Source organism: Odocoileus virginianus, chromosome 21 (assembly GCF_023699985.2).
Source record: "Odocoileus virginianus isolate 20LAN1187 ecotype Illinois chromosome 21, Ovbor_1.2, whole genome shotgun sequence".
NCBI lineage: Eukaryota > Metazoa > Chordata > Mammalia > Artiodactyla > Cervidae > Odocoileus > Odocoileus virginianus.
Genome location: NC_069694.1, coordinates 34,448,041 through 34,462,884, shown reverse-complemented (window position 1 = coordinate 34,462,884; position 14,844 = coordinate 34,448,041). Strand labels below are relative to the sequence as shown.

Genomic DNA, 14,844 nt, shown 5'->3' with positions numbered 1-14,844 from the left:
TGTATAGCATGTTCTCAATATCCATAAGCACAAGCCAAACATTGTCTTTAGTAAGGATCAAACATGAGGAACTAAAGCATTTTGAGTTTAGAAAGCCGTGTGGCAGTAGGGCTCGGGAGTCTGATGTTCTCGGCCTCGTTCTAGCAGTAACTCACCTTCAGTTGGACGCTTGAGCATTACAATATTCAGAGCACATACCTCCTTCCCCAGAAAATAATGGAATAAGCCTAGAATCTTCAAGGCTTGTCTTTTTCTAAACATTTCTGGTTATTAATTTCTCGTTAAAATCCTAGCAGAGCAGTACTGTAACCCCAAATATCAGCTTGCCAGTATATTGGTAAGAAATTTATACTGACATTTCCACAGTAGTTGGAGTTTTGTGAAGTTGAGTAGGTTAAATTGCTTTTGGAACACAAAACTCTGTCAAACATCTGCATGTTCTTTCATGGCCTCACAAAATAAGTTGTCCAAGGCTCATAGGTTGGACTCACTAGAAGACCACAGAAAAACATATACATTTAACCAGTATTTCATTTTTGAGTCTGTTGTTGGTATCATTTTTAGATTGCAAGTATATATTCATTATAGGAAACTTGGGAAACAGAAAAATGGCAAAGAAACAATAAAACCTATAATCCTGTCATTTTGCCATCCAAAGATAGCTTTAAAAAAGATGGATATGTATACTACCAATATTTTCTTAACATAGATAAGATTTTAAAATAAGGGATATAATTTTTTTTTTACTTAAAACATAATGTTGAAATATCCATGTATTATTAAATAGACTTCTACAGCATTTTTTTTTAATGTATTCTTTTATTTAAATATAGTTGCATTACAGTGTTTTCCCTTTGGCAACCACCAGTTGCCAACCACAATTCTCTATGTCCCTTATTCTGTTTCTGATTCATAGATAGGTTTGTTTGTATCATATTTATTTTAGATTCAACCTTTAAGTGATATCATATGGTATTTGTCTTTCTGACTTACTTCACTTAGTATGTGATGCTTTAATGCTGTCTTTCTGACTTACTTTCTGACTTACTTCTTTCTCTTTCTAACTTACTTCACTTAGTATGATAATCTCTAGCTGCATCCATATTGCTGCAAATAGCATTATTTTGTCCTTTTTTATATACATATGTACATGTATATATATAATATATATACATATATTCTACTGTATATATGTACCTCATCTTTTTTATCCCTTACCTATTGACAGACATTTGGGTTGTCTCCATGTCTTGGCTCTTGTGAATAGTGCTGCTATGAACATAGGGGTGCACACAGGCAACATCATTTTTAATAGCTGCCTGGCAGCCAATCTCATGAGCATAGTACATTTACCATTTTCTTATTGTTGAATGTCCAAATTGTTCTCATTTATTTATCTTTATACAAAAAATAAAGATAAATCTTTTTATAAAAGTTGTTATCTTGATACAGGAAAAAATAATTCTCCACTGAAAAACAGCCTATGTCTCTGTGTATAACACATTCATGATTATTCCCTATTGCATAAGATTCTAGAGAAGGAGATGATGGGCATGTGATGTCCCTATATAGGTTTCTGTTATCTGAGTAACACACTTCTTTACCATCAAGAAGTAGATGCATATACTGTTTGTAGCATGTTTTAACTAGCAGAAAATAATTTTTTAATAAATTGCTTAATTATAATAATTTCATGGACTCATATCATACATTGAAATATGAGAGTATATCAGTATTTTCTAGAGTGAAATCTCTAGAGGTTAATAATATACATAGTGCTAGATGGTAGGTTTTATAATCACATCTATACTGACAGCTTCATCAAACACCATAAATAGTCTTTATACACAAAATATGTGTCAATTGCAGTTATGTCAGCTAATTGCTGATCCATTCAAATAGATACTTAGTTAAAAATCCAGCTATCAAGACTTTTTAGAAAAATAGATTCACTTATTAATGAAACTAAAAGTTCTTGTAATATTATAAAGTTTATATATGCTAAAGATAAATAATCATCTATTATTAAGGAAAGGCTAAATGATTTTATCAGTTACCGTGCCTCATAGCCACTTAGCCTTGGTACAAGGATATAAGCATATTATTTGAGATAAGCTGTGTCAAAGGTATCAATAATTTTTGGAGCTTTAGTAGGTAAGGGGATGTTTTTTAAAACAACAGTGGCTAAGGAGATGAGAACACAGTTCTGTTGTCTGAGTAGGTAGATAGATGTTGATAATTCATTTTATTTATCCCTGTGCTTAGATTATTTAGTTTTGTAGTAATAAAATTTTGAATGAAATTACATCCAAGGTCTCTTCCAGCTTTGAAGCTCTTGACTTTTTATGGTCCCTTGGGATACAACATTCTTGTTCATGTCTGATATGTGCTTTATGCATCTCTGTGTGTATGCATGTACACTTAATTCATGTTTTATCATTTCCTTCCAGTAAATGGTGGCTGGTCCACTTGGACAGAGTGGTCTGTGTGTAATAGCCGTTGCGGACGGGGGTATCAGAAGCGTACAAGGACCTGCACCAACCCAGCTCCGCTCAATGGTGGTGCCTTCTGTGAAGGGCAGAGTGTACAAAAAATAGCCTGTACCACGTTATGCCCAGGTAAATAAACCAGCGCCCTCATTCCAAATGCATCTTCTCATTCGAGAAATGTTTTACGGTATATACACAAAGGCTTATTCTAGACCTGAATGTGTGATAGATAGTATGTAAATCCATCATACCTTCCAATGCTCACATTACTGGGAAATCTTGTCTTTTTCACCAAAAGAGTACTTTACGTTATTAATTACATTAACATGCAAAATAGTATGAAAAACACACAGGAACATAATCCCTCTTTATTACTCAACAAAACTGTTTGAGCCATGTTTGCAGGATCTTATAATTCAAGGCATTTGAGCAGCATCGAAAGCCATACACTTAGGATAGCAACCGTTGATATTCAGAAAGTCAAGGAAATTAATTGGAACTGAAATTTAGAAAATGTTTGAGGTAAAGTACTTGATATTTGGTGTCAGTTTCTGGGCAAGGGCAAATAAGACATTTGGAATGAACTAAAAGGAAGTCTAAGCTTTGTGACACACAAGCTAATGGATTTTGAAAATACGATGCAATCAGCTATTATCTATTCATGTTCAGTTCCGTTGCTCAGTCGTGTCCAACTCTTTGCAGCCCCATGGACTGCACCATGCCAGGCTTCCCTGTGTATCACCCAACAGTATATACATGCATATGGTAACATGTCTATATGTTAGTCACCTCTTTTTGAGTTATTTGCAATGGTACCTATAACAGGATTGCATCCGTTTGCCTCTGAGCATCTGTGTGTGTTCTCTTATGTTGTCCCAAGCTCTTATGCTTTGGTAAATTGAAGTTAATATCTGCTGAAACCAAAACCTACTAAATGTCTAATTATATAATATATTGAAAAATTAAGCTAAAATTATTATTAATTATTCCTTTGGAGTAGCTATTATCACTTTCATTATTTAGATACAAAGACTCTTCACTTGCCTTTATTTTGCCTGACTTTTGTCAGGTTCATTCTTAAGTGGAACCTTTCTCAGAGATAGGTTAGAGAAATGAACTGGAGAGAAACTATAATCTAAATTTTATAATTCCTATGTTAATTTTCTAAGTATCAAAACGGTATCCCACTCTGAACCCTTTTAAGAGCTTTTATTTATGGAACAAACTTTGACACTTAGCTAGGCTAAGAATTTCAATACTTTTTATCTTGTACTCTTCTATATTCTATCTATGTACCGACTCCCACAATTAGAAATACATTTAGTTGGGCTTCGCTAGTGGCTCAGTGGTAAAGAATCTGCCTGCCAAGACAGGAGACACTGGTTCAATCCCTGGGTCAGAAAGATCCCTGGGAGTAGGAAATGGCAACTCACTTCAGTATTCTTCCCTGGAAAATTTAGTGGACAGAGGAGCTTTGCAGGCCACAGTCCATGGAGTCGCAGAGTCTAATATGACTGAGCACGCATGCATACATACAAGCATTTAGTTGAAATAGAAATGTGTGTTTGTGTGTGTACTTTAGGATGGTCGAGGTCAAAGCAAACGTCTTTTCTCTAGATAGTTGGGGGTTATTTATGTAGCTAACTCTGTACAGTTGAAATATTAATACTTTCATTGTTTTTTCATATGGGCATATTTATATCTCTCTACATTGTGCATAATACATATATTTACACAGTAATTTAAAAATGACATCAGAGATTCTCCAAACTACACAGACTATTAAAATTGGTCTAATTTCGAGCAAGATGTAGATATAACATGTTATGTATGGTGCATGTTCAATAAATGATGTTTGCCATTGTCTTACATTTATTCCTGGATAATTATTTATGGATTTCAGGGAAATTTTTTTTAACGTAACTCTTATTTTGATATTTTCTTCTTATTTATGTAAGAACCTTTAAAGAATGCATTTTAAAGTATCACCTTAGTGAAATTTACTATATATTTTCTCAGGTTAGGATTTAAGTTGTATGTTTTTTTAAAAATAGAGTTATCTTAGCTTATTATCATTGAAATTTACTAACAGGTCAAGCACCAAAATTAAGAAGAAAGTGAGTCTCTTCCAAATGACTGAATCACAGGAAAAAATTAAGAATGTGCTTAAATATTGTTTTTAAAACAAAAATAAAAATGTGTACGTCATCAAATAAAATAATGGAATGAAATAATCAAATAATAAATGGAAAATAGTCTTTTCAGGAAGGCATTGCAGAATATCTTAGCAGAATTAAGCAGCATGGATGAAAACTTAAAAAGAGTGTATAAGATGTAGATGAATAGAGTGGTAGAGAGAGAGAGAGATAAATGGGAATGTAGATGAATATATGGATAGGATGGAGGTGGGTGGGTGGATAGATGAATGGATGGATTTTTTTCCCCACTCTCCTGACCTCTTCTCCTTAACCCCACAGAGGTTTACTGGCACAATTCACGGGAATATTGGATCCAAAAAGAAGTCCCCTAATTTTCAATCCAAAAACTAGAAGTTTCCTCTTTAATAGAAAAAGGGGCCCTACTAGGGTTTACCTTTATATAACTCCTGATGACAACTTTGATTTCTGTGTGTCCCATTAAACTTCCCTTGCTTGGTCAGTGAAGAAATAGTCCCAACACCTCTTGGAAGGAAAGTCTGCAGAACCCGCAGGATGCGTGGAGAGCATGTGCTGCTTCCAGCAGTTGAAATGAATGCAGCACTCCCTGGTGGTGCGTTTCCTTCGGTGTTCATGTGTTTCTACGTGAGCCCTGCCCCTCTCTGCCTTCAAGAAGCTCCTCCTCTCTCTGACCTGTCGCTGTGTGTGTGTGTTTTTTGTGGCAGTGGATGGCAGGTGGACCTCCTGGAGCAAGTGGTCCACCTGTGGGACCGAGTGCACTCACTGGCGCCGGAGGGAGTGCACGGCCCCCGCCCCCAAGAACGGAGGCAAGGACTGCGACGGCCTGGTCTTGCAGTCCAAGAACTGCACGGACGGGCTGTGCATGCAGGGTAAGTCTGTCTGCAAACCGCAGACACGGGGGAGGTGGGAGTCTTAACGTTGCATTTCTTTGAAGGAAATATTAAAAAAAAAACAAAAAAAAAAAACACCAAAAATCCCTTGAATAACAACAAAAATGCAGTACTAGGGCTCTCAAAATTGAAAAAAAAAGAATCTCCCAGAAACCAGAATGAATAATAACTGTGTCCAGTTAACAAATGGCACATACATTACTGCTTTCCCATGAGCAAAAAGTGGTTTAGTCGTTTCCCTAGAGGGTCTGTCACTCTTTTCAGGGCAGGGAACTGCTGGTCTGTTTTATCAGAGTGCCCAAAAGGGCAGAGAGTCACACGACTTCCAAAAAGTAAGCTATTTACTTCTAATTCATGGCTGTTACTGAACCAATGTCCATGACGTTTAGAATACATGTACAAGGACAAGAAACATTTCTGCTGGTAGATTTACCAATTTTCAAGTGTTTAGTGGGAATATCTTCACAAGCACTTGAAATTGCTGGGTTTGTATGAAAATTATAATGTTTATCTAAAGGGAATCATGTTTATAAAATGTAAATTTTAAAATGGATATATAAGATCCGGGCTCAGCAATATAATAGATGCTATAAGCTAAGTATTCCACATTTTTTATGGCTTTGTTACTTAGATTTTCTTAATGAGATGGTGGTTTGATTTCCATACTTAAAATACTTTCCATACTTACTGAGGAGCCCTTAAATATACATAATTAACCATCTTTTTTATGGGCATGAATTAAGGTACTAAAAGTTGTTCTGAAATCACACCTGTACAGTTGAATGAATCAAGCAATGTGCTGTCTTTGGATCTTGGGTAATGGTGGCCAAATGTTGACATTTCTTATAACATAGTACAAATTGCCTGTGGGATACAAGCAATCAAATGTATTTATGTGGAAGTATTTGTATTTGTCATTTAAGAATAAGATATTTTCAGCACATTTATGAAATTATGTTTGTCTCCCAGAGTCTATGCTTACAGGGACCTTTAAAAAGAAACTTTACTTAAAATACAGATAGATAGATAATCTCATTGTTGACACGGAATATAAATCTAATGGGCCTCTTATTTTTCTGTCCATGGTACGTGGTATTCTTTGAGAACAGGCTGCAGCGAGTGTAAAGCATATTTTCTGGTTGTGATTTGAGGATAGCTACTGTGCACCTCACTATTTGTACCAGAAACACAGAATGAGAAGAATACAACTATTTTACTAACTGCTTATCCAGAGATACAGAATTTGTTCCTCTAGGTGTTAGTTTGAGTTGAGGATTAAAATGGAAACATACCACACAAGTTATTTTTAACACTTTTATAGTTTAGTAGTATTCTTTTAGTTTAGAATGAATTAACTCATGTGATTGAAAAGTAACAATATTCGAAGTTTCTCTCTGGCTCACTCCCTTTCTCAGTATTATCCTTCAGCTTTGGGTGATTTAATGCCTTCTGCTTCCATTGTGCATATTTTAAAATTCCCAAAGCAACTGATTTAATAAGGAGTACAATGCTACAAGATGGAACATTGGTCCTTTTATTAATTACACACAATGACACATTCTAAATTATGACATATATCAAATAAAAGCAGGAAATACTCTTTTTGGAAAAATGCTATTCATTTATTTTTCGCTATGCTGATGCTGGGTCTTCACTGCTGTGTGGGCTACTCACTAGTTGGGTTGACTTCTCCTGTTTACAGAGCACAGGCTGTAGGGCTTCATGGTTGTGGCACATGGGTCAGTAGTTGCGGCTCCCGGGATCTAGAGCACAGGCTCGGCAGTCGTGGCGCACGGGCTTAGCTGCCCTATGCGATCTTCCAGGGTCAGGGATTGAACCCACGTCTTCTGTGTTGGCAGGCAGATTCTTTACCACTGAGCCACCAGAGAAGCCCACAAAGTATGAAATGTTCAAGTTAAGAATTTCATGATATAGCATCCCTTTGAAAGTGAAAGTTGTTAGTCATCCAGTTGTGTCCATCTCTTTGCAACCCCTGCCAGTTTCCCCTGTCCCTGGAATTCTCCAGGCAAGAATACTGAAGTGTTCAGCCACTCCCTTCTTCAGGGGATCTTCCTGACCCAGGCATCGAACCCAGTTCTCCCGCACTGCAGGCAGATTCTTTACTGGCTGAGCCATGGCCCAGCATTCCCTTAGCATCTAGCTTATTTCTTACAGAATTAATACAATTTTTTCTAATGATTGGGTATGATGGCATGAGGTGTGTGTATGTGTAAATAAGGAAGGAGAATGAGGCTGTAATAGTGGTTGTTTGTTGTTTATTTCTTTATCAAGTCTCCTATCAGACTGGAACATTTGGGTGTTTGAATTAAAATCAGTTAAAAAGCAGTTTCCTTTTGTAATTCTGATTTGCTATAGTAACAGTCTCTACTAAGTCAACAAATTCTTTCTTCCTCCTTCTTGTATCTACTGTAGTACAAAAGATAGTTGTAGTTTGTGCTGTTATGATTTCCTCAGGGATAAAAACCTCAGATACAGTAGTGCTGTATAATTATAGTATTTTACAGTGAGAGTTATAGTTTCTGTTTACAGTAAGCTGAGTGTTTCTGGCATTAGCAATGCTGACAATGTCTTGCAAAAAAAAAATAATGTCCTCATTTTGGAAAACAAAAGGCTTCTGATAGTGAAAGTACCAAGCTTTTAAGAGGGACAAGTTTCTGAATTAAGAAAAAGAATGGGAAAAGAAAAGATAGCTATAAAGCTGCAGTTAATCATTAGAAAATATCATTTAATGTTTGTTTACATTGAGACTTAGCGTCTGCAATGCATTGATAAATAGCTCTTTATAAGTATTGTAATATTATCTCACAGCTAGCCTGCTTACCACTGAATTAGGGAGGCAGTGCAACCTCTGAATGTACTAAAAATTGTCTACAAGTGATTTGGATGTAGATACACTACTAGAAAGGAAGAATTCAAGAGTTCCTGATGGGTATCAGTAGAATTCAGAGTTACATAGATAATGTAGTGTTGTATATTTTAAAAGCCAGATTGGTACTTAAGAACAATACAGTATAAAATATATAAAAAATATTACTGTCAATGTTTATTCATTAATTTGTTCAAAATAATCATATTTGGACACATTTCTTCCTTAGCCATTCCCCTCATTATAAGCACCTTTGAATGAAAATATCTAGAAATATTGGATAAAATGTTTAAACTTAAAAGACATATGAACACATTTGGAGTCTGTGTGTGTAAGAGAGAGAGAATATCAAGTTCAAAAGAAAGAGAAATCCTCAAGTAACAGAAATGAACTCAGATCTAAAGAAGTATCTGTATAAGTGGACACCAGAATAACCAAGAGAGGCGTTAGGCATGGATGTAGGTCCTAGGGATTGAGAGTTAGGTTTTTGGATCTGAGGCTGAGGGGAAAGCAAGAAACCTGAATAAAGCTGGGTCTCATAACTGGCTTCCCCCACCATGAAAAATAACTCAAAATTTTTACCCATCAGCCCAGTAAAGCTACAGGAAAATTGATGGTACAGAAAAGACAAAGTCTTCACTTCAATAAAACCACAGTCCTTTACTTAGTTCTGGATATGAAGTCTAAGATACCGTACAGAGAGGAAAATGCAAAGTATGTGTAATTTAAATAAGCAGTAAAACTTCTAGAGTACCAGCAGAAGTGAACAGCAAGCCATTTTCAGGAGTTTTTTCCACAACCTAAGTGCATTGGTCTAGGATAAAGATAACTCACTCCTGAAAATTAATTGATGATACAAATTTTATATCACCCAAGGGAATAAATAGTCTGCTGCAAGGGAAAGTTGGCGACAATAAATAGGTGTGTCAGTACTTTAATAACACAGACTCCTAGAGCAATCTGAATGAGGCTGTAAAATAAATAACAATAAAAAGGTAAACTTTTTAAAAGGAATGTAAACGCAAGTGAAAGAATAGAATATTGTAAAAACGATAGAGATTTGGGGGGAAATCGAATGGAAGGTGATCCAGTGAGAGGTTAAAACTCAATGGAAGATTAAAAATCAGATCAGGTCAGAGACAGCTTTTGATAAAGTTTAAGAGAAAATTAGTAAACTGGAATGTAGATCTCATGAAACTTTTCAGAAGACATGGAGGAAGGATAAAGTGAGTGATTATATAAAAGGTAGGTTAAAACACAGACTTCCCAGGTGGCTGAGTGGTAAAAAAAATTCAGCTGCCAATGCAGGAGACACAAGAGCCTTAGGTTCAATCACTGGGTCAGGAAGATACCCTGGAGGAGGAAATGGCAACCCACACCAGTACTCTTGCCTAGAAAAATCCATGGACAGTGGAGCCTGTTCATAGTATTGCAAAGAGTCAGACACGGCTGGGCTCATGTGTGCACACATTCACACACACACACCTTAACACACATGGAATATAGAATGAGAAAGGCCCACAATTATTCCTCAAAAGCCATCCAAGCATAGTAGTTGATACTGAAGTATAACATATCAAAGAAAGTGAAAGTCTCTCAGTCGTGTCCGACTCTTGGCAATCCCACAGACTGTACAGTGCATGGAATTCTCCAGGCCAGAATACAGGAGTGGGTAGCCTCTCCCTTCTCCAGGGGATCTTCCCAACCCAGGCATCGAACCCAGGCCTCCCACATTGCAGGCAGATTCTTTACCAGCTGAGCCAAGTATGTATTATACATGAGGTACATCCTCTTTAGGGCTTCCAAGGTGTCACTAATGATAAAGAACCTGCCTGCCAAAGAGACAAAGTTTCTGTCCCTGAGTTGGGAAGATTCCCTGGATAAGGGCATGGCAACCCATTCCAGTTTGCTTGCCTGGAGAATCCCACGGACAGAGGAGCCTGGTGGGCTACAGTTCAATAGGGTTGCAAAGAGTCGGACACATCTGACTCAACTTAGCACACACACACACATCCTCATTGATCTGAAAAAAAGTGGTTCTTACACTGGAGACACTACTTGCAAATTAAGAACTTACAGGAACTGGTGTTATTTTATTAGAACATTATTATGTTGTAATTAAAAATCATCAGAGTCACTTACTATCCCAGAAAGAAGCTAGGCATTATTGGTTTATAAGCACATTGTTAATTAGAAAACAAATATTGGAGTTCTTAGGTACGTTAAAACTATCGATTGCATTGAGTAAGACAAGGTAGATGATTTGGAGAATTATTACTATAAAAAATAACTAAATGCATATCTGATCTCTTTGATATAGAAAACTTAACATTAATAACAGATTAGACCATTTTTGCTTCATAAAATGATAGAGTCCTATATCTTATCCAGAAGGTAATCAAAGTTCTGTTGTGCTGTGTGCCTGTGGAGTTGTGTTTGCTCAGTCGCTCAGTTGTGTCTGACTCTTTGTGATGCTTAGGACTGTGAGAAAGCTTGTCAGGCTCCTCTGTGCATGGGATTTTTCAGGCAAGAATATTGAAGTGGGTTGCCATTTCATCTTCCAGGGTGTCTTCCCAACCCAGTAGTTGAACTCACATCTCCTGCATTGTAGGTGGATTCTTTAAAATTTGGCCTTTGAGTACAGAATGAAGCAGGGCAAAGGCTCATAGAGTTCTGCCAAGAGAACGCACTGGTCATAGCAAACACCCTCTTCCAACAACACAAGAGAAGACTTTACACATGGACATCAGATGGTCAACACCGAAATCAGATTGATTATATTCTTTGCAGCCAAAGTTGGAGAAGCTATACAGTCAGCAAAAACAAGACCAGGAGTTGACTATGGCTCAGATCATGAATTCCTTATTGCCAAATTCAGACTTAATTGAAAAATGTAGGGGAAACCACTGGACCATGCAGGTATGACCTAAATCAAATCCCTTATGACTATACAGTGGAAGTGAGAAATAGATTTAAGGGACTGGATCTGATAGACAGAGTGCCTGATGAACTATGTATGGAGGTTCGTGACATTGTACAGAAGACAGGGATCAAGACCATCCCCAAGAAAAAGAAATGCAAAAATGCAAAATGGCTGTCTGAGGAGGTCTTACAATTAGCTGTGAAAAGAAGGGAAGCAAAAAGCAAAGGAGAAAAGGAAAGATACACCCATTTGAATGCAGAGTTCCAAAAGATAGCAAGGAGAGATAAGAAAGCCTTCCTCAGTGATCAATACAAAGAAATAGAGGAAAACAACAGAATAGGAAAGCCTAGAGATCTCTTTAAGAAAATTAGAGATACCAAGGAAACATTTTATGCAAAGATGGGCTCAATAAAGGACAGAGATGATATAGACCTAACGAAGCAGAAGATATTAAGAAGTGGTGGCAAGAATACACAGAAGAACTGTACAAAAAAGTTCTTCATGACCCAGATAATCACAATGGTGTGATCACTCGCACTCACCTAGAGCCAGACATCCTGGAATGTGAAGTCAAGTGGGCCTTAGGAAGCATCAATAGGAACAAAGCTAGTGGAGGTGATGGAATTCGAATTGAGCTATTTAAAATCCTAAAAGGTGATGCTGTGAAAGTGCCGTACTCAATATGTCAGCAAATTTGCAAAACTCAGCAGTGGCCACAGGACTGGAAAAGTTCCGTTTTCGTTCCAATCCCAAAGAAAGGCAATCCCAAAGAATGCTCAAACTACCACACAATTGCACTCATCTCACACGCTGGTAAAGTAATGCTCAAAATTCTCCAAGCAAGGCTTCAACAGTACATGAACTGTGAACTTCCAGATGTTCAAGCTGGTTTTAGAAAAGGCAGAGGAACCAGAGATCAAATTGCCAACATCCGCTGGGTCATCGAAAAGGCAAGAGAGTTCCAGAAAAAAATCTATTTCTGCTTTATTGATTATGTCAAAGTCTTTGACTGTGTGGATCACAATAAACTGTGGGAAATTGTGAAAGAGATAGGAATACCAGACCACCTGACCTGCCTCTTGAGAAATTTGTATGAAGATCAGGAAGCAACAGTTAGAACTGGACATGGAACAACAGACTGGTTCCAAACAGGAAAAGGAGTACGTCAAGGCTATATATTGTCACCCTGCGTATTTAACTTATATGCAGAGTACGTCATGAGAAATGCTGGGCTAGAAGAAGCACAAGCTGGAATCAAGATTGCTGGGAGAAATATCAATAACCTCAGATATGCAGATGACACCACCCTTATGGCAGAAAGTGAAGAGGAACTAAAGAGCCTCTGGATGAAAGTGAAAGAGGAGAGTGAAAAGATTGGCTTAAAGCTCAACATTCAGAAAACTAAGATCATGGTATGTGGTCCCATCACTTCATGGCAAATAGATGGGGAAACAGTGGGAACAGTGTCAGACTTTTTTTTTGCGGGGTGGGGGGGGGGCTCCAAAATCACTGCAGACGTTGATTGCAGCAATGAAATTAAAAGACGCTTACTCTTTGGAAGGAAAGTTATGACCAAACTAGACAGCATATTAAAAAGCAGAGACATTACTTTGTCAATAAAGGTCCATCTAGTCAAGGCTATGGTTTTTCCAGTAATCATGTATGGATGTGAGAGTTGGATTATAAAGAAAGCTGTGTGCTGAGGAATTGATGCTTTTAAACTGTGGTGTTGGAGAAGACTCTTGAGAGTTCCTTGGACTGCAAGGAGATCCAACCAGTCCATCCTAAAGGAGATCAGTCCTGGTGTTCATTGGTAGGACTGATGTTGAAGCTGAAACTCCAATACTTTGGCTACCTGATGGGAAGAGCTGACACATTTGAAAAGACCCTGATGCTGGGAAAGATTGAGGGCAGGAGGAGAAGGGGACAGCAGAGGATGAGTTGGTTGGATGGTATCACCGACTTAATGGACGTAGGTTTAGGTAGACTCCAGGAGTTGGTGATGGACAGGGAGGCCTGGTGTGCTGCGGTTCATGCGGTCACAAAGTGTTGGACACGACTGAGCAACTGAACTGAACTCTTTACCTACTGAGCCATCAGGGAAGCCCTTAGTTGTAAAAGACTATATGAAAGGCTTCCCTCATAGCTCAGTTGGTAAAGAATCCGCCTGCAATGCAGGAGGCACTGGTTTGATTCCTGGGTTGATAAGATCCGCTGGAGAAGGGATAGGCTACCCAGTCCATTTTTCTTGGGCTTCCCTTGTGGCTCAGATGGTAAAAAATTCGCCTGCAATGCGGGAGACCTGAGTTTGATCCCTGGGTTGGGAAGACCCCCTAGAGAAGGGAACGGCTACCCATTCCAGTATTGTGGCCTGGAGAATTCTATGGACTGTATAGTCCATGGGGTCGCAAAGAGTCGGACACGACTGAGCAACTTTTACTAAGACTATATGAAAGTAGTTTCTGGTTTTGCCACATAGTTTTGAGATAGGATTTATATAAAATGGTTCTGGAGAGAGAGAACACTGTAGACCCAGAAGGAAAGAGGTACAAAAGGAGAAAAAAAAAAAAAGGCACTTAAGACAGTCTCCAAAAATGTTGAGCCAATAAGCATATTTACCATTTATATTGAAATACAGTTGTATCCTGGAGAAGGAAATGGCTACCCACTCCAGTATTCTTGCCTGGAGAATTCCATGGACAGAGGAGCCTGGCAGACTACAGTCCATGGGGTCACAGAGTCAGACACGACTGAGTGACTAACACTACACACAGTTGTATAACCTAGACCTGAAAACTTAACTTTTATAATCTTTATAATGACTTGTAGTAAGACCTACTTTGTCAACTTGGCATAAAATGGTTTAATCCATGCTTACCTTTTCCTTTTGAAAATAGCAGTCAAGGGAATATATATGTGACTTGATCCAAAATGGTGCTTTATATATATTTATGAATACATTCAATTAGATTATTACATTGCTGCAGCTATTCCTATAGACTTTGGTTTTTAATCCTATTTGAAGATTGGAGTCCCACATTGGGATATGTGAGAGTTCACATCTGAATTTAGAATTATTCTTTCTTGCTGAAGAAGGTTTATGCCACAGCAGACAAATTAGAAATTGCAATTTACAAACAAGAACTGCCTGGAATTGTGTCTGCATCAGTGAACTTCCTGACTTTGGGAAATTAAAATGTTATGCAGTCTGCAAATTTAGCACTTTCTACTCATTAAAAAATTTGCATGTCACCCTGCTCTTCCATTAATTCTCACATATAGAGGAAGTGGCAGAACTCTATGTGTAAATGTAGTATGGACTCACTGCATACCAGAGCCCCCAGAATCCCAGGGGGATTTAATGTATTTAATGTGAGGAAATCATTTACTTTGCAAATAGCCTGTTCTTGTCTTTAGCACGATGTGTTTCTAACCACCATGGTAGGCATTTGAGAAGGTGCAAGTCAGTATCCAGTGA

The 14,844-nt window shown here is 37.8% G+C and overlaps 1 protein-coding gene across 2 annotated transcripts in view; it reads left to right on the top strand.

Moving 5' to 3' along the window:
- UNC5C (unc-5 netrin receptor C) overlaps nucleotides 1-14,844 on the top strand; it is a 397,240-nt gene that overhangs the window by 324,303 nt on the left and 58,093 nt on the right. For both annotated transcript variants that reach the window (XM_070452160.1, XM_070452159.1), the window contains exons 6-7: nucleotides 2,451-2,618; nucleotides 5,371-5,535. In XM_070452160.1, the coding sequence (XP_070308261.1) occupies nucleotides 2,451-2,618; nucleotides 5,371-5,535 (333 nt within the window). The remainder of the gene's footprint in view (nucleotides 1-2,450; nucleotides 2,619-5,370; nucleotides 5,536-14,844) is intronic.